The sequence below is a fragment of the Triticum urartu genome, chromosome 3A (assembly GCF_056163025.1).
Source record: "Triticum urartu cultivar PI428250 chromosome 3A, HENAU_Tu73, whole genome shotgun sequence".
NCBI classification, from domain to species: domain Eukaryota; kingdom Viridiplantae; phylum Streptophyta; class Magnoliopsida; order Poales; family Poaceae; genus Triticum; species Triticum urartu.
The window spans coordinates 367,792,917-367,820,087 of NC_141875.1; the positions used below are offsets into that span (position 1 = coordinate 367,792,917).

At 48.0% G+C, this 27,171-nt stretch overlaps 1 protein-coding gene across 1 annotated transcript; it reads right to left on the reverse strand.

Moving 5' to 3' along the window:
• Positions 1-948: 948 nt before the first annotated feature.
• On the reverse strand, positions 949-4,737 carry LOC125543994 (uncharacterized). Its single transcript, XM_048707513.2, has 4 exons — positions 4,147-4,737; positions 3,997-4,055; positions 3,261-3,911; positions 949-1,994 (listed from the first exon to the last, which is right to left on the reverse strand). Exons 1-4 carry the CDS (start codon positions 4,514-4,516, stop codon positions 1,089-1,091), a joined length of 1,986 nt encoding a protein of 661 aa, XP_048563470.2. The 5' UTR covers positions 4,517-4,737; the 3' UTR covers positions 949-1,088.
• Positions 4,738-27,171: the final 22,434 nt, after the last annotated feature.

The window sequence follows — 27,171 nt, forward strand, 5'->3', positions numbered from 1 at the left end:
CTGCGTCCTTGTTCTGTTGGCGCCCTTCTGACGAAGATGTCGCTGAAGGAGAGCTGCTGACAGACCGCGCTTCTCGCGAGCGTTTACCACGAACATGAACAACACCTCGTCAGGTGCACGAGCTTGGCCCGCCTCCTCCCACGCCGATCATCTGCCACGAACTGGGAGGTGCGAGATCCATGCTGCCACACCGGTGGACTCGCTAGCTCGGACCAGGCAGAGGAGTGTCGTGCGCCTGCGAGCGGGACGCCCAGGCAAGGGAGGAGGGCGCGATGGTGGGGGAGAGAAGACCAAGTCAACATGTCTATGTGTAATTTTCTTTTTGCCAACTTAGCCCGACAGGTGGGCCCAATCAACTAGTGACATCAGCGAATCACTTAGCATTTTTCATTAGTGTGTTTTGCCACTGTCAATTCTTCGGTTCGGTGTAAAATGTCATGTTTTGTAAAGTGATGGTTTTACGCAAGTTGTGACACGAAAGTGGTGGTTCTGTGCATTTTACTCATGCATGATGAGAGAGAGAGAGAGAAAGAGAGAGAGAGTCCATCTGTTGCACTTACCATCGTTTGAAAAATTTAGGATTCACGCAATGCACTCATCTTTGACAAGAACCATCTCTTCAGGATCACGCTTCTTGCTTTGGCTTCATAGATTTAAAGAAAACACGTTAAGGGACGATGCCACATCTTGGCACCTATATCTCTCCTCTAGATTTGATCCACAATTATAAGTAAAACTTTCACTCTGAATTAACCTTAGTTCAAAGCTACGACATTTATTTTGGATTGGAGGGAGTAATATATTCAGGTGTCCGTTATTATTATTTTTACTTTGTTGTTGCCTAATGTCTTTTATTTTTTCTATCTACTTTCGAACTTGGTTTTGCCGTGTATTCATTATGATTTTAATGCTACATTTGAAGCTAATAAAAACGCCATTTGTCGAACGTCTCAATCCAAGCGCACCCCTTCAACATGCCGGAACATGAAGAAAATTGGCATTTCGTCTTACAGACCGGTTGCTGTTAGTGAGTTTATTGTGCAAAAGCATCATCCTGCAGGAGAGCGTCCCATGCACCAACATACTGATCAGGAGCTTGTCAACCCGTCTGAGTACCTTCTAGTCTTCTCCGGCGAGTGGAACCCGTCTGTCCCCGGACCGGCCGGGCGGTCCGGCCGGAGAGAGTGGTACCTGGTCGCCTCCCGCCCGAAGGACGCGCCATTGTCGCTCTTGGACCTCGCCAGCCGAGTCTCCGCCTCCAGCCTCGGCGCGGAGGGTGCCTCCCCGGCGCGCGCACGGGCGTGCAAGTCCACTGTCGTCACGCTGCTCAGCGGCGTCCGGTCGCACGACGACAGCGGCGTGCTCTCGTACGAGCTGTCTGCGCCGAGCGCGTCGTGGCTGCTGGAGGACAGCCACCGCATCGCCTTCTCCAGATGCTCGTGGTCCGGCGCGGCCTTCTTGCTCTTGCGGTCGTGGCCGTGGCTCCTCCTGCTGCTCGCCAGCAGCTTCTTGATATTCCTCAGAAACTTGAGCTTGCCATGCCCGGCCCGATGCTCGGGCGCGGCCGCGGCCGGCGACGGCACGACCGGGCTCCGCCCTGGCTCGTCGTGATCTCCAACGCGCCGCTGGTGACTTTCGCCGTCGCCGTATGTCGACTCGTTGAGCGGCGAGAAGAGCGCGGGGTCGTAACCGTCGAGGCCGAGGCTGCCATACTGGAGCATGAGCTCCTTGGCCTTCTCGCTGGAGCGGTAGCTCATGCTCTTGCTCAGATCCATGGCCGACGGCATGGCGCTGCCAACCCCATCCTGATGTTGTTGGGCGGACGAGGGGTGGTGGTCGCCGCCACGGAGGTCATGGCGGAGGCAGGCGTTGACCCACTTGAGGTAGACGAGCTCCTCGACGTGCGCGCAGTGGTCGCTGTGTAGCTGCTCGATCTGCCTCGTCAGCCGATCGTTCGCCTCCCTCAGGTTGCTTGCCTCATCAACCATGTCGTCCTAATAAATTCAGAAAAAAAAGAGATAAGATTAATTAGCATGTTCAGCCACATAGACGGAGACTGCCGATATTGAATTCCTGTGACAGTTAGGGAAAGAGAGTAGCACATGACAAAGTTTTATCTAAGCAAAATTCAGACTTTGCACTTGTGGGGAAGGAATGTTCTCAAAAGATAGTGGCACATGTGCGCGTGGTTTCTCGGTGGGACAGGGAGAAACTGGCATATATATAGTATATTCCAAGGCTTATCAACAAAACGTGAATTCTCCCCATTTTGCTTTGGTAATTCGCCAATTGGCCATTGAATCTCAAGAATTATAGGATGTTATGGAATAATGCATCAACTTTTTTCTGAAACAGATAAAAAAATGCAGCAACTTATTCGTTTGGAGTTCACATACTTTAGAAAGGTATTGAATAAAGATCTAGAAAAAAGAAATGCCAAAACATGTCGCAACTAACATAATTGCTGTTTCAACCTACTCCGTCCGTTCCTAAATATTTGTCTTTTTTAAGATTCAAATGAAATATCACATACGAATATATATAGACATATTTTAAAGTGTAGATTCACTCATTTTGCTTCGTATGTAGTCACTTGTTAGCATCTTTAGAAAAGACAAATATTTAGAAACAGAGAAAGTATTAAATAGTAATACATCAGAAAAGATAAGATGATAAAATGTTGCTGTTCTGGTCATAATCGCCAAGCTGTGACCATAAAAAGATAAACTAATTGGTCACCTTATGTTCAATTGCACCACGCAAGAGCCAGATGAGAATAACAACTTAATAATTCAGAAGGTTCTCAACATAGCCTTAGCGTCAAATCAAAGCTGTGACAGTGACATATAACAAAAACAACTTGGCAGAGATTTCAGCCGCCACTTTGTTCCAAACCAATCAAGATGAAAAGGCCATCTTGCGTTTTGCCAACAAAACTGCAAAGCCAGCATAAAAGTAATCAAGACATCCAAAGAACTGGTTTCAAATGTGAACTATTTTGTTGGATTTGCTATTTCAAAGCATCATGAGCTTAGAAAGAAGGACTTTTTGATTGACAAAGAAATATACAGTTCCATGCTTTTTTTCTTTTTCTTTTTTTCTTTCCCAGAATATGTCTTTGTTGACTTGACCAAAGCTGTAAGCCATTCGAAAATCGACACACAAATCTGGAGAAATTGACATGTGCTATTGATTTTCGCAAATATGAATGAAATGGGAGAAAATGTTGCATTGAAATCAAGAATTAGGAATGCACTCACCTCATGAACCAGACTAACAGCGGTGGAAACCTGCTCTGCATCCTGCAACCTCCGAGCAAGCTCCCTGTTCTCCTCCTCCAGCGCGGCCTTGGCCCTCCGTAGCTCCGCCGCCTCCGCCGCCAGCACCCTCTCCCTCTTCTCGCCGGTCTTTTCCAGCTCCATCACCTTGTCCCGGAGCGCCGCCGCCTCGCTCCGAGACTCCTCCCGCTCCACCTGCACCCGCTCCTTGAGCGCCCGCAGCTTCTCCTTGGCGCGACCCAGCTGGGCCCGGACGGCCTCCAGCTCCGCCGCCTGGGCCTTGAGCCTCTCGTTCTCCTCACCCAGCGACAAGACCTTGAGCTCCAGGAGCCGCGCCTCCACGGCGGCGAGGCCCACGCGGTTCTCGAGCTCTTTCACGGTGGCCTCCTGCTCTATAAGGCCGTCGAGGTCCATCAGCCGGAGCTCCAGCCTCTGCTCCCGCTCCACGAGCGACAGCCACAGCTGCTTGAATCGCTCGACCTCCTCCTTCTCCAGCCTATCGTGCTCCGTTTCCCATGCAGAGGTTGCTCCAGCCACGTCGGGTGGCATGGTCTGAACTCTTGCCACCAGAACCGGCTCATCGTCCCCGGCACCGATCGACACGCTGTGGATCACGTTCTCCAGATATTCATCCTTTTATACAAAGGGCAAGCAATTAGTTCGATCGCGAATCGCCGTGATCGAGAGACGGGAGCTCTAGCCAAGGATCACGACTTACATTCGACGACAGAATTCTAAGGCCATCATCCGGCGCAGGCACAGCACGAGGTCTGGTTGCTGCAGAAAAATCGATGCAAATCAAATCGCAGATGATGAGAATTTGAGCACGAGCGCAGGGTGCGATCAACTAATAAAACAAGCCGCATACCAGAAGTTGGCCTAGCTGCAGCAGAAGCAGCCAGGCGTCGCCGGCGAGGCTGCTGATCTGGAACAAAGAGCGCAGCCGCGTAAAGAGCAACGGCGGCGGCGACCATCACGGCCCCCTGCGGCCTCCCTTGGCCACTGTTCTTGCCCCATCCAAGAAGGCGGCTAATCAGCGCGGAAACAGGGAAGCTGGCCAGAGCACGATCGAAGCCCGCCCTCATGGGATCAAACCGGAGGGAGAATAAGAGGCCAGCTCCTCCATTCCAGCCTCCCTCCTGGTCGTCCATGGCGTCAAGCGAGCGCCGTATGTAGGGCATGCTCTGCTCTCCAATTCGCCATGCCCATCCGAAGCAGCGACCTTGAGGAGGCCCCATGGGGCATTTATGCCCAATCTTGGTCAATGGAAACGGAAAAGGAATGGTGGTGCGAGGAAATAAAAAAGGTAGGATTTGATTCCTTGTTGCATGGATGGAAGAAGATGGCTAAAGAGAAGAAAGCATCAAAGTGGCCCACAGGAAGGGGCAAAAGCAGAGGCCAGAGTCTGTTGAGTATTCATCTCTCCTGCATTGAGAGAATTTGGGAGGATGCACTTTTTTATGGGTGTACGAAATGGAGGTTTAGTTAGTTGCTTCTGGACAACAACAAAAAGGATTGTGCATTTTTGTCGTCTGGGAATAGAACGGATAGTGTAGGTGACTGAATGACATACGAGTGCGTCATGATGTATAATAGCGGTGCCAAAACCATGTTCTGCATACCATGGATGCTATACCGTCTTTTTTTGAGGGGTGCTATACCGTTTTGGTGGCATAACCATCTTCATGCTTTGATAGATTCTCCCACGTCCGCCGTATAGTCGGGCCGGGCTGTCCGATCAGTGACTCAACGTGAAAATGGCTATCCAACCGGATCTGTAAAATTCAGCCCAAACTTGAGCTGACCGCTACTCCTTATATTCAGCCCATATTTATGGCAGATATGAGAAAACCCGGGCGTATTCGGACACAACCATCTCGTAAGATCCGGTTCACTATGGGCCATCCGATCCCATATAAATTGAACCCTATTCACACTCGGAACGAAACCCTAGTTACATTTCATTCCACTCCACCCCTCCGCTCCACTCCTCTCATCCCACAAGCTTCAGTCCGACGATCTCTGACCTTCTTCGGCATGGCAAACAACGGATCCGAGTCCTACACCTCCCAATTCGTTGACCCGGAGCTCATCCCACGCTGCCCAGAAGAGGAGATGGTTGCCCGCCTTACACTCCGTCTCTCCTGGGAGGAGTCCGCCTGACGGTAGCGCTCGGACTTCATCCAGCAGGAATCTATTGCGTCTGCCCAAATGGCACATGGATCCGGCCGCAGAGCAGTCGCCGCTGCCTCGTCGAAGACCGTGAGGTCTATCAGACGTCCAAACATTGTGGCGGATGCGCAGCCGCTCCATTGGCGCGCCGATTTAGAGGAGCACAACCAATTCACGTCCGCCACAAATATGGCGTGGCGTGCGAGGCAGCAGGTGTGGGAGGTCGTGACAACTCTCAAGACAGACGTCGGTGAGGCGGAGTCACATTCTCCGGCGTTGCGTATGATGCCCAGACTAATAAATGCATTGGTCAAACATTGGTTAAAAAAAGTGATCGGGTGGAGAATTATCGACCTGTTCACTGAGCTACCATTTCCCCTTTGTTCTTTAAGGAAAATCTCATTTTTCTGCTTGTTTGAAACGTGAAAAGAACAAACCCCTTGCTTTCCATCGGGAGTCGTATCACGTGTTGCAAAAGTAACTCGAGTGTGGCAAGCAAATTAAAGCGAGGGAATAATATTATTCCTCTTTCAATCACACGATGACGACCTCTAGCCATGGGCTACACCATCGAAAAGGCCAAATTCGCGAATCAACTTGTTAAGATGGTTAAGTAGACAGTGGTATCCTCAACTCACCAGGATTCAAATTCTGGTGTCGCTTTATTCCTGAATTTATTTCAGGATTTCTGACGATGCGTTTTTAGTGGAAGGAGACGTTCTCGTCGACGACGAGGCGCCTACAAGTTGCTTCCTAAATCTCAAAATGATATGTCGGCTCACTCTCTTGAAAATGGTTATAGGGACAGGGTGTGCATGTGTGCGTTCATAAGGATGAGTGTATGCGCGTGTATATGAGCGCTTGTGTCTGTATTGATCCTAAAAAAGAGAGGCCAAATTCCACACTTGCAATAACCGCACAAACAATCTACTAGTATATCGCTAAGCTTTATAGGGGCGAAAGCCTCTCATTCAATTTTTTTTGCTGGAAAGCCTCTCATTCAATTTAGGGTTTCGAGTTTGGATTGAGTTCTCGATTCTAACTTGGAATTTTTTTTCCAAAGAGTTGTGTTTAATTTTAAATTTGGTTCAAGGTTGGACTGGTCAATGATTTTTCTAATCAAACGACAACAACCAGTTTATAAAATATATCAGTCTCGCGCATGCTCTTGTCAATTCAAGCCTCTTCCCGCTTCCCATGTTTGCCATGGGCCTATTCCTGTTGGCGGAAGGGGTACACGCTAAAATGGATACTCCGAGAGCCCCTTCTTTTGGGAAGGAACATGCCTCAATCGTAAATATCATATGGTTAAATGGGCTGCTGTTTATAGGCCCAAGTCCTTGGGAGTACTAGGGATCACTAATACCAGACTCCAAAACATTGCTTCGATGTGCAAGTGGATTTAGAAGTTAGCGCAAGGGGCGACTGGTTTATGGGTTGACATCTTAAGAGTGAAGTACTTCTCAAACGGGAATTTCTTTAAAGGGGGTGCGAGGGGCTCCCCCTTCTGGAATGATCTTCAAACAATCAGACCAGCTTTCGCCCAAGGGGCCAAATTCCCTGCCGGTAACGGTAGTTCCACCCGCTTCTGGCTCGACTTTGGGTGGGCACCCGACCACCATGGGAGGAATACCAAGACGTATACACGATTGCGGTGCACCCCAATCTTTTGGTGGCCAACGCCTTGGTCTTTACTCCCCCGGCAGTATACTTTCGTCGTGAACCAAACAACCAGGAGACAGCTAGGCTGGGGTCTATGCTGGATCTTGTTAACCCAGTAGCCCTGTCCAACGAGCCCGACAGGGTGTCGTGGCACCTAAACGCTTCCGAAAAGTTTTTCATTTTGTCGTTATACTATAAACTGTGCCAAGGGATGGCACAAACGGTGTTTAAAGGACTTTGGCATGCTCGCATCCTGCTGAAGATCCAGTGGGACCCGCGCTCCTCCAGCGAACTATTCGGCCTACTCGATTCGGTTCAGGGACATGGCAAGAGAGTGTTGTGGACTAGTGTAGGGGCACTGCTTTGGTCCTTATGGCTTACTTGCAACAAATTCACAATTGAGGGCATCTTCCCGTCGCACCCGGCTAACATAATATTCAAATGCTCTATCCTCCTCTGGCAGTGGAGTCCGTTGGCAAGGTGGAAGGACTCTGAGATGTTGAAGCAAGCGCAAGAACGACTTCACCAAGTGTACATGGCGGCAAGGGAGCCGGTGACGCCTTCCTAATGTGGGAGTGCACTTTTGTTTTGCGAGCCTGCGTGCTTTGATGTTCAGGCTTCGGCCTTGTAATTTGCTTGCTGCCCAGCTTGAACCCCCAGACTCTGGTTATCTCGTTGTGCCTAGGGCTTTTGGACTCTAGTATTTATCTGTTCGGTTATGCTACTCTGCCTGTTGTGTGGGCTTTATTAATTTAAAGCCGGACGCTCCTAGCGTCTTCGTTCTAAAAAAACTTGACAGAAACATAAATGCCAATATGCAACACTAATACGTCTCCAACCTATTTATAATTCTTGATTGTTCCATGCTATTATATTATCTGTTTTGGATGTTTGATATCCATTAATATGCTATTTTATATGATTTTTAGGACTAACCTATTAACCTAGAGCCCAGTGCCAGTTTCTATTTTTTTTCTTGTTTTAGAGTTTCGCAGAAAAGGAATACCAAACGGAGTCCAAACGGAATAAAAACTTTGACGATGATTTTTCTTGGACCAAAAGATACCCAGAAAACTTGGAGTGCAAGTGAGAGGAGCCTCGAGGCGGTCATAAGGATGGAGGGCGCGCCCAGGGGGTGGGGTGCGCCCCCCAACCTTGTGGGCCCCTCGTAGCTCCCCTGACCTAATTCTTTCCCCTATATATACTATTATACCCCAGAAACATCCACGGGAGCCACAAAACCACTTTTCCACCGCCGCAACCTTCTATACCCGTGAGATCCCATCTTGGGGCCTTTTTCCGGCATCCTGCCGGAGGGGGAATCGATCACGGAAGGCTTCTACATAAATACCATTGCCTCTCCAATGAAGCGTGAGTAGTTTACTTCAGACCTACGGGGCCATAGCTAGTAGCTAGATGACTTCTTCTCTCTCTTTGATTCTCAATACAAAGTTCTCCTCGATCTACTTGGAGATCTATTCAATGTAATACTCTTTTGCGGTGTGTTTGCCGAGATCCGATGAATTGTGGATTTATGATCAGCTTATCTATGAATATTATTTGAATCTCCTCTGAATTCTTATATGCATGATTTGATATCTTTGCAAGTCTCTTCAAACTATCGATTTGGTTTGGCCTACTAGATTGGTTTTTCTTGCAATGGGAGAAGTGCTTAGCTTTGGATTCAATCTTGCGGTGTCCTTTCCTAGTGACAGTAGGGGAAGCAAGGCACGTATTGTATTGTTGCCATCGAGGATAAAAAGATGTGGTTTTCATCATATTGCTTGAGTTAATCCTGCTACATCATGTCATCTTGCTTAATTCATTACTCTGTTCTTATGAACTTAATACTCTAGATGCAGGCAGGAGTCAGTCGACTTGGAGTAATAGTAGTAGATGCAGAATTGTTTTGGTCTACTTGATACAAACGTGATGCCTATATTCATGATCATTGCCTTAGATATCATCATAACTTTGCACTTTTCTAACAATTGCTCGGCAGTAATTTGTTTACCCACCGTAATAACTTCTATCTTGAGAGAAGCCTCTAGTGAAACATATGACCCCCGGGTCTATTTTACATCATATTAGTTTCCCGTCAAGTTGCCAATTTCTGTCGCCGTTCCTTTACTTTGCAATCTTTTACTTTCCATTCCATAAACCAAAAATACCAAAAATATTACTTTACCGTTTATCCATCTCTATCAGATCTCACTTTGCGAATAACCGTGAAGAGATTGACAACCCCTTTGTCGCATTGGTTGCAAGTTGATGTTCGTTTGTGCAGGTATTCGGTGGCTTGTTGCATAGTCTCCTACTAGATTGATACCTTGGTTCTCAAAACCGAGGGAAATACTTATGCTCCTTTGCTGCATCACCCTTTCATCTTCAGGGGAAAAACCAACGCAAGCTCAAGAGGTAGCAAGAAGGATTTTTGGCGCCGTCGCTGGGGAGATCTACACCAATCCAAGACATACCAAGACTTTATGTGATGTGTTATGTTTCCGTGAATTTGATGATTATTCCTTAAATTTGCATCTTGCGGATTCCACTATTAAGAAACCTATGGGAAGAATTAATGATGTTCTTATTGTTGCAAATAGGAATTATGTGCCCGTAGATTTCATTGTTCTTGATATAGATTGCAATCCTACATGTCCTATTATTCTTGGTAGACCTTTCCTTAAAACGATTGGTGCAATTATTGATATGAAAGAAGGAAACATTAGATTTCAATTCCCGTTAAGGAAAGGCATGGAAGACTTTCCAAGAAAGAAAATTAAATTGCCTTATGAATCAAATATGAGATCCACTTATGGATTGCATGCCAAAGATGGTAATACTTAGTTCTATTCGTGTTTTTATGCCTGGCTAGGGGCGTTAAACAATAGCGCTTGTTGGGAGGCAACCAAATTTTATTTTTGTTATTGCTTTTTAGGTACTTTTTGGCTTTGAATAAATCATCTAGCCTGTGGTTAGATGTGGTTTTGTGTTTTAATTAGTGTTTGTGCCAAGTAAGACCTTTGGGATAGCTTACGGTGGTAGTTAATTTGATCCTGCTGAAAAACAGAAACTTTTGCGCCCAGGAGATTAGTTTTAATTTCTAACAGAAGCATGATAAAATACTAATTCTTTTTGCACATGATTAATAAACAAATTATCTAGGACTTCCTAATTTCTCAGAATGTTTGAAGTTATAAAGTGTTCGAAATCTCTAGATTGCTACAGATTGTTCTGTTTTTGACAGCTTCTGTTTTTCGCGTGTTGTTTGCTTATTTTGATGCATCTATGGCTAGTATCGGGGGTATGAAGCATGGAAAAGTTGGAATACAGTAGATATTACACCAATATAAATAAATAATGTGTTCACAACAGTACCAAAAGTGGTGATTTATTTTCTTATACTAACGGAGCTTACAAGATTTTCTGTTGGAGTTTTGCGTTGTGAAGTTTTCAAGTTTTGGGTAAGGATTTGATGGACTATGAAATAAGGAGTGGCAAGAGCGTAAGCTTGGGGATGCCCAAGGCATCCCAAGGTAATATTCAATGATGTCAAAAAGCCTAAGCTCGGGGATGCCCCGGGAAGGCATCCCCTCTTTCGTCTTCGTCTATCGGTAACTTTACTTGAGGCTATATTTTTATTCATCACATGATATGTGTTTTGCTTGAAGCATCTTGTATGATTTGAGTCTTTGCTTTTTAGTTTGTCACAATCATACTTACTGTACACAACTTTTGAGAGAGACACACATGAATCGTGATTTATTAGAATGCTCTACGTGCTTCACTTATATCTTTTGAGATAGGCAAAAATTGCTCTAGTGCTTCACTTATATCTTTTTAGAGCACGACGGTGGTTTTATTTTATAGAAATTGATGAACTCTCGTACTTCACTTATATTATTTTGAGAGTCTCTAAACAGCATGGTGATTTGCTTTGATTATAAAATTAGTCCTAATATGATAGGCATCAAAGAGGGATATAATAAAAACTTTCATATAAAGTGCATTGAATATTATGAGAAGTTTGATTCCTTATGATTGTTTTGAGATATGAAGATGGTGATATTAGAGTCATGCTAGTAAGTAGTTGTGAATTTGAGAAATACTTGTGTTAAAGTTTGTGAGTCCCGTAGCATACACGTATGGTGAACTGTTGTGTGATGAAGTCGGAGCATGATTTATTTTTTGATTGTCTTCCTTATGAGTGACGGTCGGGGATGAGCGATGATCTTTCCTACCAATCTATCCCCCTAGGAGCATGCGTGTAGTACTTTGTTTCGATGACTAATAAATTTTTGCAATAAGTATGTGAGTTCTTTATGACTAATGTTGAGTCCATGGATTATACACACTCTCACCTTTCCGCCATTGCTAGCCTCTCTAGTACCGCGCAACTTTCGCCGATACCATAAACCCACCACATATCCTTCCTCAAAACAGCCACCATACCTACCTATTATGACATTTCCATAGCCATTCCGAGATATATTGCCACGCAACTTTTCACCGTTCCGTTTATTATGACACGCTCCATCATTGGCATATGGCTCTGCATGATCATGTAGTTGACATCGTATTTGTGGCAAAGCCACCGTTCATCATTTTTTATACATGTCGCTATTGATTCATTGCACATCCCGGTACATTGCCGGAGGCATTCACATAGAGTCATATTTTGTTCTAAGTACCGAGTTGTAATTCTTGAGTTGTAAGTAACTAAAAGTGTGATGATCTTCATTATTAGAGCATCGTCCCATGTGAGGAAAGGATGATGCAGACTATGATTCCCCCACAAGTCGGATGAGACTCCGGATGAAAAATAAAAAAAGAGGCAAAAAATTGAGAGAAGGCCCAAATAAAAAAATTGAGAGAAAAAGTGAGAAGGAACAATGTTACTATCCTTTTTACCACACTTGTGCTTCAAAGTAGCACCATGATCTTCATGATAGAGAGTCTCCTATGATATCACTTTTACATACTAGTGGGAATTTTTCATTATAGAACTTGGCTTATATATTTCAGTGATGGGCTTCCTCAAAATTTCCCTAGGTCTTCGTGTGCAAGCGAGTTGGATGCACACCCACTTAGTTTCTTTTTGAGCTTTCATAAACTTATAGCTCTAGTGCATCTGTTGCATGGCAATCCCTACTCACTCACATTGATATCTATTAATGGGCATCTCCATAGCCTATTGATGTGAGACTATCTCCTTCCTTTTGTCTTCTCCACAACCACCGTCTAATCCACCTATAGTGCTATATCCATGGCTCACGCTCATGTATTGTGTGAAAGTTGAAAAAGTTTGAGAACACCAAAAGTATGAAACAATTGCTTTGCTTGTCATCGGGGTTGTGCACGATTTAAATATTTTCTATGATGAAGATGGAGCATAGCCAGACTATATGATTTGTAGGGATAAGCTTTCTTTGGCCATGTTATTTTGAGAAGACATAATTATTTTGTTAGTATGCTTGAAGTATTATTGTTTTTATGTCAATATTAAACTTTTGTTTTGAATTTTATGGATCTGAACACTCATGCCATAATAAAGAGAATTACATGAATAAATATGTTAGGTAGCATTCTACATCAAAAATTCTGTTTTTATCATTTACCTACTCAAGGACCAGCAGGAATTAAGCTTGGGGCTGCTTGATACGTCTCCAACGTATCTATAATTTTTTATTGTTTCATGCTATTATATTATCTGTTTTGGATGTTTTATATGCATTAATATGCTATTTTATATGATTTTGGGACTAACCTATTAACCTAGAGCCCAGTGCCAGTTTATGTTTTTTTCCTTGTTTTAGAGTTTCGCAGAAAAGGAATACCAAATGGAGTCCAAACGGAATAAAACTTTCTCGATGATTTTTCTTGGACCAAAAGACACCGAGGAGACTTGGAGTGCAAGCCAGAGGAGCCTCGAGGCGGCCACAAGGGTGGAAGGCGCGCCCAGGGGTGGGGCGCGCCCCCTTGCTCCCGTGACCTAATTCTTTCACCTATATATACTCTTATACCCCAGAAACATCCATGGGAGCCATGAAACCACTTTTCCACTGCCGCAACCTTATGTACCCGTGAGATCCCATCTTGGGGCCTTTTCCAGCATCCTGTCGGAGGGGGAATCGATCACCGAGAGCTTCTACATCAACATGATTGCCTCTCCGATGAAGCGTGAGTAGTTTACTTTAGACCTACAGGTCCATAGCTAGTAGCTAGATGAATTCTTCTCTCTCTCTCTCTCAATACAAAGTTCTCCTCGATTGTAACATCCCAATTTTCAATTTGGATGTTATACATACGTCATCATATTCATATCATATTTTATTTGCATTTTGTAGGTGATCCTAGAAATCCTAAGCAACTCAAGGACCCAAGGAGAGAGTTGGCAATTTCATTTATTTTCATATTTGAATTTTCTCAAATTTAAAAAGAGGATCAATTTGGTTTTAATATTTTTCTCTCCAAATATTTCCAATATTAAATATAAAAGAGAGAAGATAATATCACTTCTTCAAAAAGAGAGGAATATTGGAGGAAAATTTCTAAAATCAAAATTATATTTTATTTGGTTTTTATTTGATATTTTATTTGAATTAGAAATATATGCATCTTTGAAAATTGCATTTTTAGGTCAGAAAAATGTTCACTTTATTCTAAATAATAGGTTTAGACAGTGATAATTGTGTTTGGAATTTTTTAGAATGTTTTTATATTTTATTAGGATTTTTCTTCGGGCGAGATTTTATTAAAAAAACTGCTCGCCCCCCGACTGGGCCAAAGGCCCAGCCGAGCCGGGCCACTGCCCACGCCGCCCGCCGCCGTGCCGGCGCCGGACTCCGGAGGTGTTCGAGCGCGCCCCGCCCCGCGCCTCCCGACCCCTCCCGCAAGTCGGCCGCCGCCGTCGCCTCGCCTCGGCCCCCTCCTCCTCACCCCATGCCACCGGAGCCGCCGCCGTCGAGCGGCACCACCGCAGCCCGCCCCGCTCCCCGCCGCTGCCCTACTGCCGCCGCTGCTCTCCGCGCTGATACGTCTCCAACGTATCTATAATTTTTGATTGTTCCATGCTATTATATTATCTGTTTTGGATGTTAATGGGCTTATTTATACACTTTTATATTATTTTTGGGACTAACCTGCTAACCCAAGGCCCAGTGCAAATTGCTGTTTTTTTTGCCTATTTTAGTGTTTCATAGAAAAGGAATATCAAACGGAATGAAACCTTCGGGAGAGTTATTTTTGGACCAAACGTGATCCAAAGGACTTGGAGTAGACATCAAGAAAGAAATGAGGTGGCAACGAGGCAGGAGGGCGCGCCCCCACCCTCGTGGGCCCCTCGCAGCTCCACCGACCCACTTCAAGAGAGAGAGAGAGAGAGAACGGCTTTCCTACCCTCACTAGCAGCAGAGGGTGCTATCGGAACCCTTGGTTTGCATTAAGATCCGAACTTCTAGTTGGATAAGGTTCTGAATTGTTGCATTATTGGAGATCCCATTTACAGAAGAGGAAAGTATGTGTGTGTGTGTGGGGGGGGGGGGGGGCGCTTTACTGGGTTGTGGATGAAAATGGCAAGCTATAGTCTGAAATGGCAGATTTATAAGTGGAATGGGGGTGGCTGCTTTCGAGCATGTGTCAGCTAGCATGCTCCATTTAGAGAAAGCCTATTGTCTAGGTTTTGTTGCTTTGCTAGTGATGAAAGGTTCCATGCATCTAGGTTTATTTTTAGTGTGTTTTAGTCTGAAAGGTCTCATTCATCTAATGCGTAAGCTACCAAGGGTTTCGAACCTTTTCCATCTCCGACGGTGAAAGTACTGCATCTGTTCTTGCTGTACCGGTTGGCACCATGTTCTTTAATGTGGTCTTGAAGAACATCAGCCATTGCACACCCCAGCGAGGACCTTGAATGAATCAACCATCTATTTCAGACTTGCAAAGTTTGCTAGGCATTGCCCGCTATGTAGCTGAAAGGGCCATCTAATTCTCACCCCAAACAAGTTTGTATTTATTTTGTTGCAGTGCTCCTTTAGTTGGACAGCTTCAATCTCCAATATATACTGCGGGAGCCGATCATTTGATTTGAACAAGTTGCTTCCTCTGAGATGGCAGGGCTCGGTGATGGAAAAAGAACCATGGGAGGTTCATCCAGCAGCACTTGTAAGCTTGAAGATCATTTTGGAGAAGGCATCATGCTCCCATGTGATGTTAGTGTTGCTGGAGGAGGCAATGTTGTCCAGTGCAGCGATGTTCAGGTATAGATCATCTTTTCTTTTTGCATTTTGGTTCGACTTGGTACTAAATTGATGGATTTATGAAGCATATTGATCTCCTCAAACCTTGTTCATCTGACAGTGAAACAAATAACACTACTCACTCCTTCAACGCAATATGGAGGCGCGCTGACTCTCCATGGGATGCCTGTGAGCACTGTAAGAAAAACATACGGCACTAGCTAGCTCTGTTCAGTTAGAAACTAAAACTTTAAATATATAACGACGTCGTTTCTTAACGAAGGGGCGTTGCGTTGGTGTGATGCGAAATCGCTGTGACTTGGACAGGGAAATTCTGTTTGACTTTGATGATGGTATTGGTAGAATTAAGGCCAGGATATGGTATTCACTTGAAATATATTTTTCTGTGTCAGAAGAAAGTACCTTCCTTGGTCTGATCTGACACAAAAATTGTTGCTTTCAGGACAGTGGAGTCGGAGTTCATGCGTTCGATGGACACTACTAAGTAACCTTTTGACTGACTACTGATTTTGTTCTTCCTATTATGATCGTTGGCATATTTACAGGATTTCCTGTTTACTTTTCCCAATCGAGAAATGGTGACTATATTGTTCTGAATGGTGGTATCAGGGGTGGTACTCATGGCATGCACATATGCGTATACTCCGTCAGGTATGGTTCTTTTAGTAATCTGTGACCACTTAGGCAGTAATTCGCTCAAAGTGTAGTCCATTCAGCTGCTCATGTGTAATGAAAATGATATTATAGCATTGTCACTAACTACAACGACATCACGCACCAATTCCTTTCTTGCATCTACGTTCACTTGGATCTGAAAAAGCAGGCGAGTGTGCTTAAATGTATTGTCACATTCAACATGTTGAACCCCGTATGGATGTACATAATTTATTCTATGATGTTTATTCAGGCTAGACTACGTTAGAGAGATAGGGATCTGCGAGAGGCTACTTCAGTTGTTCCAGAGCTTGAAATTCCCGCTAGTTTGCTGTCGTTCTCTTCTTCAACAAGATCCACGTCAGATTGGGTTTTGAACGGAAGGTATCTGACTCCTGGTTGTGGAAAAGATATGATCCATGGGACTTCACCTGTTACTGAATCTATCGCCGAGAATATGTTACGAAATTGTTACATGATTCAGAGAGGACAGGGAAGAAGGACAATAACGGATGTGCGTGTGAGTAACTAACCTATGTGGTCGACGAAACCATGGGGGTGCTCTGCAGCGTCGCTCCCCTCCATTTTTCCTACCGGACGCTGGCTGTGAAGATTGAGATGAAGGGGAACTATGAGTCTGTGTTGGGTGCAGACTGCTCCGGGAAGAAGATGGTATGGTCACGGGGCCTGTTCACGTCTTGCCAGCACGGCTGCCATCATCTCTGCATGATCTGCAGACCGTGGTCACAGGTGTGGATGTTTTCTTTCTTTGACTTTTTCCCGTGTGGCATGGTCTGACCTGCGGGCGTTCCCGACCATTGTGATATATTACTTTAAAACAACAAAAAAATCCAGAAATATGAGCTCTATGGGGCAGCACAAACATGTTCCCAAAAATTTAAAATCATTATATTCACCAACACAACATAAATCTCAATTCAGATCCGACTCTGGAAGTAGTATAATTAATTTACCTAATCTAAAAGATCGCTGGCGTCCGTTCCCGTGTCCGATCATGAGCTCCGAGAACTAAACCTTCGTCTTCTCCAGTTCTGCCTTGGCACTCTCCCGCTCTGCCTTTCGAGCCCCGGGAAGTGAAGTTGTCCGCCTCCACATTGACGCCAGGCGGCTAATCAACCGACTATGTTCAGCCCACCAAGCTCGACTTCAGCGGGAGGGGAGGATTGGTGGCCTTCTTCGAAACCGAGTGGCGGCAACCTACCATGCACTAGTCTTCCTCGCTGACATCGGTGCTCGCGGACGTCCCGACTTCTTGCGGCGGCGGGGCACGACCGGGGCGGAGTTGGCGATGTCCTCCTCCTCTTCCACATCGGTCTTGTCCCACACCTCGTCCGCCGCCTCATCGAACTCCTTCTATGCACCCTCGAGTTCCGCCTGACGCTGGCGGTATCGCCAGCGGGCGAGGCGGATCTCGCGGGAGGAGCGGTACGACTCGAGCAGTGTCACCTGCTCCACCATGTCTGCGTCCGATGCGATCTCTCTGTAGCGTTGAGCCACTCCTTCGCCTGTTGGTGCTCCTGGAGGAGCTGGAGGTTGTAGGCGGCGTCGGCATGCGCCTCCCCGAACCACTCCTCTCGCTCCTCCCGCACTATGTCCATTTAACGGGCACATGCCTTACCGATGGGAATGGTGCAATGCACCGACGAGAAGGGTGACGCCTGTGAGGACGGTGGTGCCGACTCATCCTCGGTCGCGTCCTCCATTGGGACGTTGTCGGCCTGCCGGCCTGCCAGCCGGCAGCAAATGGCGGCCATCTCCTTCTTCTGCCCTGGCGACAGTTCGTCCCACAGAGCTTTGGAGCGTGAGGAGGCCATGGTGGGATTGGTGTGAAGAGGAGAAAGGGACCGAAGGAGGATGAATGTGGCTATGGTCGGGGCTGCAGTTTATATAGCAGGAGAGGCATTAATGGTGGGGGTAAATGGACGGGCGGGCGGCGCCGGAGTAGGTCCCTCAGCAACCGTGTGTTATTAATATGGGCGACAGATAGAAGAACGGACAGAGGAGTGTGGTCTCTTCCAAATGCGGAGCAGTCGCCTACACCAGGAAGCGGCGCGGATGGCGCTCTCTCGACCAGCGTGCCGCTTCAATGTCAGCGGCAGTGAGAGAGCACGTCCACTCTGGAGTGGCCTGTCCATTTCGGGTGGAAGTGCGCATGTGAGAGACCGGGTTTGGGTGGGCCAGGACAGTTAGATGTGGGCATGGCTACGGTCCGGACGCCGCAAAGCACCCCCCATGGTTTCTCCGGTTTGTGAGAGAAAGTGCGTCTGGACCGCCCTGAAGACCGATACTGGCCCGCATTGGATGACACAACACGTCCGGACAACACAGTATAAAGGTATGTAGCCGGTTTGAGGGTCGAGGTTGGAGATGCCCTTAGCTCATGAGGGCATCTCCAACGTGGACCCCATCCATTCGCATACCATACCAAGGGGTAATTTTTCATTAAACTGCACCAAATTTGAGGGTGTTGCGCTGATGGGTACAACATTCATGGTACAAAAAGGTGCCTGGTCCAATTAAAAAGAGTGCATGTATACAAGTGCGTAAGGTTTGTGCAACAGAAAATGAATGTTTCCATGTCATTATGATGATATGATGATACAAGAACAATACGAGGGGTGTTACTTGCATGTATGTCCATTCATTATTGTTGTTTCCTTTCTAGTGAGCTTAGCCATGTCAAGTGTTGTCGCCTAGAAACACACAAAAGAAGAGAGAGAGGTCAGGAGCTTCGACAAAAACAAGGTGGTGCTCTGATGGGTACAATGCTCATGGTATAAAAAGGTGCTCAGTCCAATTTAAAAAGTGCACACATGCAATTGTGTAAGGTTTGTGCAATGGGAAATGAAGGTTCCCGTGTTATTATGATGATACGACGGTACAAGAACACCATGAGGGGTGTGACTTGCATATTTCAATTACAATTGACCATCCATTATTGTTGTTTGCTCTTGAGTGAGCTTAAACACGTCAATTGTTGGCACCTATCTAGATACACACAAAAGCGAGTGAGAGAGAGAGACATGGGTCGAGAGCGATAGATGAAATAGGGTGTTGCTCTGATGGGTACAACGATCATGGGTAGAAAAAGGTGCTTGGTCCAATCAAAAAAGAGTGCACGCATACAAGTGTGTAAGGTTTGGGCAATGGAAAATGAAGGTTCCCGTGTTATTATGACGATACGACGATACATGAATACCATGAGGGATGTGACTTGCATGTTTTCAATTACAAAATGTTCATTCGGTATCTTTTAACAATGTCAAGTGTTGGTCCCTAGACACGAGAGAGAGAGAGAGAGAGAGAGAGAGAGAGAGAGAGAGAGAGACGTCGGGAGTGTCGGTGGAAATAGGGTGGCGCTCCGATGGGTACAATGCTCATGTTATAAAAAGGGTGCCCAGTCCAATTAAAAGAGTGCACATGTATGATTGTGTAAGGTTTGGGAAATGGAAAACGAAGGGTGTGGCTTGCATGTTTCCAGTTATAATTGTTTGTTTATTATTGAAGTTTCCTATTAAAATGGGCTTAATTAGCTCCTAGACACACACAAAAGGAGGGAGAGGTCAGGAGCGTCGACAAAAACAAGGTGGTGCTCTGATGGGTACATTGCTCATGGTATAAAAAGGAGCTCAATCCAATTTTAAAAATGCACACAAGCAATTTTGTAAGGTTTGTGCAATGGGAAATGAAGGTGCCCGTGTTATTATGATGATACAACGATACAAGAACACCATGAGGGGTGTGACTTGTATATTTCAATTACAATTGGCCATTCATTATTGTTGTTTCCTCTTGAGTGAGGTTAAACACGTCAATTGTTGGCACCTAGCCAGACACACACAAAAGCGTGAGAGAGAGAGTGAGAGAGAGACATGGGTTGAGAGCGATGGATGAAACAGGGTGCTGCTCCGATGGGTACAACGATCGTGGGTAGAAAAAAGTGCCTGGTCCAATAAAAAAAGAGTGCACACATACAATTGTGTAAGGTTTGGGCAATGGAAAATGAAGGTTCCCGTATTATTATGACGATACTCATTCACTACCGCTTAACCATGTCAAGTGTTGGTGCCTGGAGAGAGAGAGAGAGAGTATGCTGCCATCGGCGATGCCTTCAAGAAGGTAGCGACACAAAAGAGTGTCGTCATCGTCGGTCTTGACAGCAAGCCGAGAACGAGGTTTTCACTCGGATCTGCTCGACGAACCTCCATCTCACATCGTGCGCACCCACCACCGATCTCCGCCGCCGCAGAGCAAGCAAGCCACTCTGGCCAGATCAGATCTGACTGGAGGGCCAACCACGCTCGCAGCCGACCAGTTCCACAAAAGCCCTACACGCCGCCGCCGATCCGAAGCGCCGCAACGTCGTGGCCATCCGCCGCCGCCTCACCGCTGGAGCGAGCCAATCCCTCATGCACCCGTCAGGCTTATCATTCACCCTTCTTCGTATCCCCGATAACATTTTTTGGTTATGCATACGCACTTTTTTCGTTGGCCCTGGTGCATCTTCAATCATTGACGGATAGGTTCTTTTTTTGCGAATAATTGACGGACAGGTTCGATGATAGTGTTGTTTTGATTCTTATAGAGAGAAAGTGAGGGAGAAAGAGGGAGAGTGAGAGAGAGGTAGGGGAAAATAACAAAATTTAAAATAAGTATATGGGGCCAAGTTTTATTACCCAGGCTATAAGTTTTGAAATGTAGATACACTATATGTTTTTATCCTCACAAGTTTACATTATAGGCGAACAACACAATTTTTTCCGTCGTAACCAAAATCAGAGGCAGTGTATGGTTTTCCTTCTATGGAAAGGAACACCTTTGTCTTACTTCGTCTTGAAACCCATGTGTGGTTTTTCCTTTAACCAAAACTTGCATGCAACGTACCAATGACGGGTAACTTGATCAAACCTTCTCTCATGCGTTTCACCCACTTACCGGATCCCGGGCACTTGATCCAAACATGCATGCGGACGCGCTTTAAAATCCGTTGGCATGCGGGTGGACGGACGTGGTAGCGGCCCCATGCATGCCCAAATCCATGCATGCATGAGCGTTTCATGAGAATGTCCGTTGATTAGAGCATCTCCAGCCGTTGGCCTTACAGGGGGCACATAAAATCGGCATCGGCGAGCGGGTTCCCAGCCGCTCGTCCCAGGGTCACCGCCAGAAGCGGGTTTAAAAAAAAGCGGAATTCGGCAAATTTCGGTAAATTGGACAAAACGTTCGGCCAAAGTTCGACAAACTTGACATATATTCGACATGTCCGACGTTACATAAGTTATTTAAAGAAATCCAACTAAGGGGCGAAGAAGTCGCTGAGTGCGGCGAAGTCGCCGACGTCGCTGCCATCATCGTCGTCGGCGGCGGCCTTCTCCTTCTTGACGCGGCGGCCGCCCCTGCTGGACCCCTGCCCGGCGTCGCCCTGGCGGACCGGTGGCGACGACGCGTCATCGTCGCTGTCGTCGAGGACGACGACGCCTCCCTCGTCCCGGCCACGGCGCCGAGCTTCGAACCGCTCGTAGGCGAGGCACTGGCGCTCTAGCTCGGTGCTTGACCAATCTTCACGCGCACATTTGAGGGCCGCCGCGTCGTCGAGCTCCTCCTCCTTGACGCCGCCGGCGAGTCCCGGCTCCGTCTTGACGACGGGGAGCCCCGGCTCCGTCTTCGACTTGACGTAGCGCAGAGGAGCTGAGGAGGAGGCGCGCCTGCTGCCCTCGTTAATGACGATGCCGACGCTGCGGGTGCGCCGGCCGAGCGGCGTCTCCACGGCGGGCTCAACCTTGACGCCGAACAGCGCCGGCGAGCCGAAGGAGTGGGAGGAGGAATGGGAGGACGACTGAGAGGAGGAAGACGAGGAGGAGCCGAACCTCTTGGGCACCCATGGCCCGATGCTCCGACGAGGGGGCGAGGCGGCTGCCGCGGCAGGGTATGCCAGCGGCGGGTCATTGCCGCCCTCGAGGTATGCCAGCACCTCGTGGAGTGTGCGGCCGGGGACGCCCCACCATATGCGGCGCCCGTCGCTGTTCTTGATGCCGCCCACCACCGGCTCCCCGTTTGTGGGCGCCAGCCGCTGCGCCCACCGGTGCTGGAAGTACGCCGCCCACGACGCGTGGTTGTCGGTGGCGTACTGGGGGGCGTGCTGCTCCTCTGTCAGGGACGCCCGCACGCGGTCGACCTCGGCGGTGAAGATGCCGGGGCGCGCATCGACGTCGGGCACCGGGGGGATGGGACGCCCCCGTTGCTGAGTCTCCACCCCGTCGGCCCGACGCGCATGTCCGACGGCGCCAGGATGTTGGCCTCAAAGAGGAGGTACGCCTCCCATTCCTGGAGCAAGCGGTGGCCGAAACCGTTGGCCACCGCCGCGTCGCCGGGGAAGCGTCCGGCCATCGCTGAGGGAAGGGAAGGGGAGGAAAGGGAGATAGGCAGAGCTCGGCGGCGGACGGGAGATATGTACAAAAAACATGAAAACATGCAAACTACGCCTGAACTACGCCTAAACTACGCCTAGCCGCCACTGCCGTCGTCGTCTACATGCCGAGAAGCCTGTAGACGCGGGTGCAGTCGCCGCCGTCGCCATCATCGTCGTCGCGCGGCTGGCTTGGGCCGGCGCCGTCCCTGCTGCAGCCCTAGCCAGGGTCGCCGAGGCACGGTGGCGCGCTGGACGGCCCGACCTCGTCCTCCTCATCGCTGTCGAGGACGATGACACCACCCTCCTCGTGACTGCGACGCCAGGCCTGGAGCTCCGCGTACGCCCGACGCTGGCGGCGTACCTGCTCCCGGACGTAGTCCTCCTTCGCCCACTTGAGGGCGGACTCCTTGTCGGGGGCCGCCATCTCGACGTGCTCCGGCCTCACCGGGAGCAGCTCCGGCTTCGGCCGGACCAGGAGGAAGGAACCACACGGGGAGGGCCGGGCACCCTCGTTGATGACGAGGGCGCCACTGCGGGTGCGGCACCCGAGCGCCGTCTCCTCCGGCTCGGGTTTGACGGGGCGGAGCGTGGCGGGCGAGCCGGAGCCTGACGACGAGGACGACCTCGGCTCGATCCGTCGCGGCATCCAGGAGCTACCACGACGGCGAGAGAAGGACGGCCGCGGCGGGTACTCGTGGCGCGGCACGTTGCCGATCTCGATGTGGTCGAGGATGGCCTCGAGGGTGCAGCCTGGTACGCCCCACCACTCGCGCCGCCCGTTGGCGTTGAGGCGGCCCCGCGGGATGCTGTCATTGGTGAAGCCGATCTGCTCCTCGCGGCGGCGCTGGATGTATATGGTCCAGAGGCCGTGGCTGTCGGCGGCGTAGCGCGGCCCGTTTCGCTGTTCCTCCGTTAGGGACGAGCGGATGCGGGCGATCTCTGCCCGCCGCGCCGCCCCTTCGGGCACCCGTGGCACCGGGACGCCGCCGGCGCTCAGCCTCGACGTCCCCAGCACCCGCATGTCCGGGGCGCCGGGTACTCGGCCTCGTATAGCAGGCGCGCCTCCTGCTCTTGGAGGTGGCGGCAGCCGAAGCCGTTCGCCGCCGTGACGTCGCCTGGGTACCTCTCGGCTATCTTTCTCGTCGGCGGGAAGAGGGGAGAGTGCTGCTTTCTGCGCCGAAGTGGGGGGAAATGAGAGTTGTGGCGTCCACCGGCGGGGAGGTTGCCTTTTATATCCGTAGCTGGGCGGCGACGGGCTGCATGCTGGGCGGCGCGTGGCTGGACGCGCGTCGTGGTGCATTCACTGCGCCGCCGGTGAGGCATCAATGGAGACTGACCGGCGTGGCAGCCTTCGCATTGATTCCTGCGGGAACCAAGGCGATGAAGGCAACAAAGCGGCGTATCGCTGACTCGGCGGGCGCATCCATTTTCGTGCCCAAAATACTCGCCCCGGCGCCTCCAGCGTGCCGGGTTCGGCCTGAGTCCGCCGGTGCCAGTTTCGGCACAAACCAAAGAAAAACAGGTTTCTGAGGATGTGACTGGGCCGATTTTCTAGTGCCGGCACAAAAAAAACTTTTGAAAAGGGTTTATTAGGGGCGCGGTTGGAGATGCTCTAATGATGCAGCTTACTGTCCTTTTGGTTGCTCGCAGACTGCACTCTATGTTATGCATGGAGTGTGCCACGCTGTGTAGCATCGGATTGATGAATGTGGACTTGCTTCTTTAGTGTATTGGACTGTAGTGAGCAGCCGTTTCCACAACCATGTTTGTGTCCGCCGTTTAACTACTGTAGCAGAGCACCGAGAGGCAGAACAATTTCTATAGTCGCCCCACCCTTCTTCCTTGAGCCTAGGATTCCATCACCAGCGGCAGCTTCTTCATCCATCCGAGCAATGTCCACCGTCGCTTCGAGCACCAGCGGCGGCTTCGAGCACCAGCGCCTTAGGCTATCTGCTGGAAGATGTCACATGGAGTCTTCGTAAACGACGGGGGTGGAAGAGACGATGCTGGACATGGCTTGTGCTCGAGGATGATGACCACTGTCCTGGCTAGCAAAATGGTTGCGGCTCTAAATGCCTCTCCTATCCGTTGTATTTGAGCGCATCCGAACAAGCCGGAGAACAAAAACATGCTGGGTTCGAGGTAGGGCAAAGTGAGAGCTGACCCATTTAGGTAGACCACGGGTTCTGCAAAGATGGCCTACTACGGCATGCATGAAAGTAGCCAGTCAATCAGCTGCGTGCTAGACATGCCTCAGATTGGTAGCTGCTGCGGGAGGTGTGTTTTCATTGCATGCATGCCGTCAGGTTACCATCTTGATTTGTGGACAGTGAAAATGCGCTCGAAAGTGGTGTGCCTTGTGACCGGCTTGTGTACATGCAAAAACTCAGCAAGCCATGGGAGTGCTTCCGCATGCATCCGGTCCGATGCTGACAAAAACAAAATAATTCACTTGTTTCTCTGCCTCGTCACAAAAATATAGGACGTGAATTTTTTTGGGTACCACTAGCTATAACTGCAATGTCTCCAAACTGATGAAATATGATGAAACTTGCCCATGTTGAGCGTCTAAATGCCGACCTAATTACCAATACATCAACATATATATCTTGCTATTCTTCTAGAAATGCACCAACAACACATATTCCCTTGGTACAGTCTCTATTTTTTAAAATGTTATACTGCTCGTATTTTTCTTGGAACAAATTTTTGAGGGGTTTTAACGTAATATGTACAAACCAAAACCAAGCATTTTTTAAGACAAAACCAATAGCAAGCATAACAACCTCGTTTTTTAGGGCAACATGACAACCTGGTGTGCATCAGCTTGCCATTAGAGGATGCAGCAAGACGAACCCATCATCATGTACTTGGTCCTTTACAACTAAAAAAACCATGTACATTTTTTGAGACATTAAAAAAACCCATCCACTTGCTCCTGGGATGCTGTCATGTTCTACTCATGCAGGCCCATCCGGGCTGTGTCGAAACCAACCCACATAGACTCGAAATGCAGACGAACAAATAAGAAAAAAAATATCTCGCACCTTTACTGTGCATAGAACCGAACGAAAGGAAGAGCACCTCCCGTGGCCTCAGAACCTTATGCGCGTGGCCCGGTGACTGCAGCATGCAGGCCGTGACAGTCTACACATTAAGCCTATAGCCTATGCACATGTGAATGTGGTCCAATTTCAACTCAAAGAGGAAATATACTTTAGACAACCAAAATGATGAAAATGTATAGAGGGAAAGGGGGCGGACCAGATCCCAACATGAGCATGTGGCTCAGATAGCACCCTCGGGTAAGAAACACATTAGCCATGCTTTTCCCTCTCTCTCTCTCTCTCTCTCTCTCTATATATATATATATATATATATATATATATATATATATATATATATAAACATCCAGGAGCATCATGAAACCCTATTTCCACCGCCGCAACCTTCTGTACCCAAGAGATCCCATCTTGGGCCTTTTCCGGAGCTCCACCGAAGGGGGAATCGATCACAGAGGGCTTCTACATCAACACCATAGCCTCTCCGATGATGTGTGAGTACTTTACCACAGACCTTCGGGTCCATAGTTATTAGCTAGGTGGCTTCTTCTCTCTCTTTGGATCTCAATACAATGTTCTCCTCGATTTCTTGGAGATCTATTTGATGTAACTCTTTTTGCGGTGTGTTTGTTGAGATCCGATGAATTATGGGTTTATGATCAAGTTTATCTATGAACAATATTTGATTCTTTTCTGAAATCTTTTATGTATGATTGGTTATCTTTGCAAGTCTTTTCGAATTATCAGTTTAGTTTGGCCTACTATATTGATCTTTCTTGCAATGGGAGAAGTGCTTAGCTTTGGGTTCAATCTTGCGGTGTCCTTTCCCAGTGACAGCAGGGGCAGCAAGGCAAGAATTGTATTGTTGCCATCGAGGATAAAAAATGGGTTTTATATCATATTGCTTGAGTTTATCCCTCTACATCATGTCATCTTGCCTAATGCGTTACTCTGTTCTTATGAACTTAATACTCTATATGCATGTTGGATAGCGGTCGATGTGTGGAGTAATAGTAGTAGATGCAGAATTGTTTCGGTCTACTTGTCGCGGACGTGATGCCTATATACATATAATGCCTAGATATTCTCATAATTATGCACTTTTCTATCAATTGCTCGACAGTAATTTATTCACCCACCGTAATGCTTATGCTATCTTGAGAGAAGCCACTAGTGAAACCTATGGCCCCCGGGTCTATCTTTTATCATATAAGTTTCCAATCTATTTTATTTTGTAATCTTTACTTTCAATCTATATCAAAATACCAAAAATATTTATCTTATTATTATTATCTCTATCAGATCTCACTCTCGTAAGTGACCGTGAAGGGATTGACAACCCCTTTATTGCGTTGGTTGCGAGGTTCTTATTTGCTTGTGTAGGTACGAGGGACTTGCGAGTAGTCTCCTACTGGATTGATACCTTGGTTCTCAAAAACTAAGGGCAATACTTACGCTACTTTGCTACATCACCCTTTCCTCTTCAAGGGAAAACCAACGCAGTGCTCAAGAGGTAGCTGCCGCCGCTAGCGCCGCCTCCTGCTGCTGAAGCCCCGTGCCGCTGCCGCCGGAGCCGCCGCCGCGCCGTTCGCCGGATCCCGCCGCCGACCGCCATTTTTTTAAGAACTGGTAAAAAACCGCCGAACCATCGCCCGATT

Coding starts and splice junctions, on each gene's coding strand:
- LOC125543994 (XM_048707513.2), bottom strand. CDS start 4,516: ATGGGGCCTCCTCAAGGTCGCTGCTTCGGATGGGCATGGCGAATTGGA. Junction 3,912..3,996: donor TTAGAATTCTGTCGTCGAAT/GTAAGTCGTGAT, acceptor TTTGTATAAAAG/GATGAATATCTGGAGAACGT. Junction 1,995..3,260: donor CTGTTAGTCTGGTTCATGAG/GTGAGTGCATTC, acceptor TGAATTTATTAG/GACGACATGGTTGATGAGGC.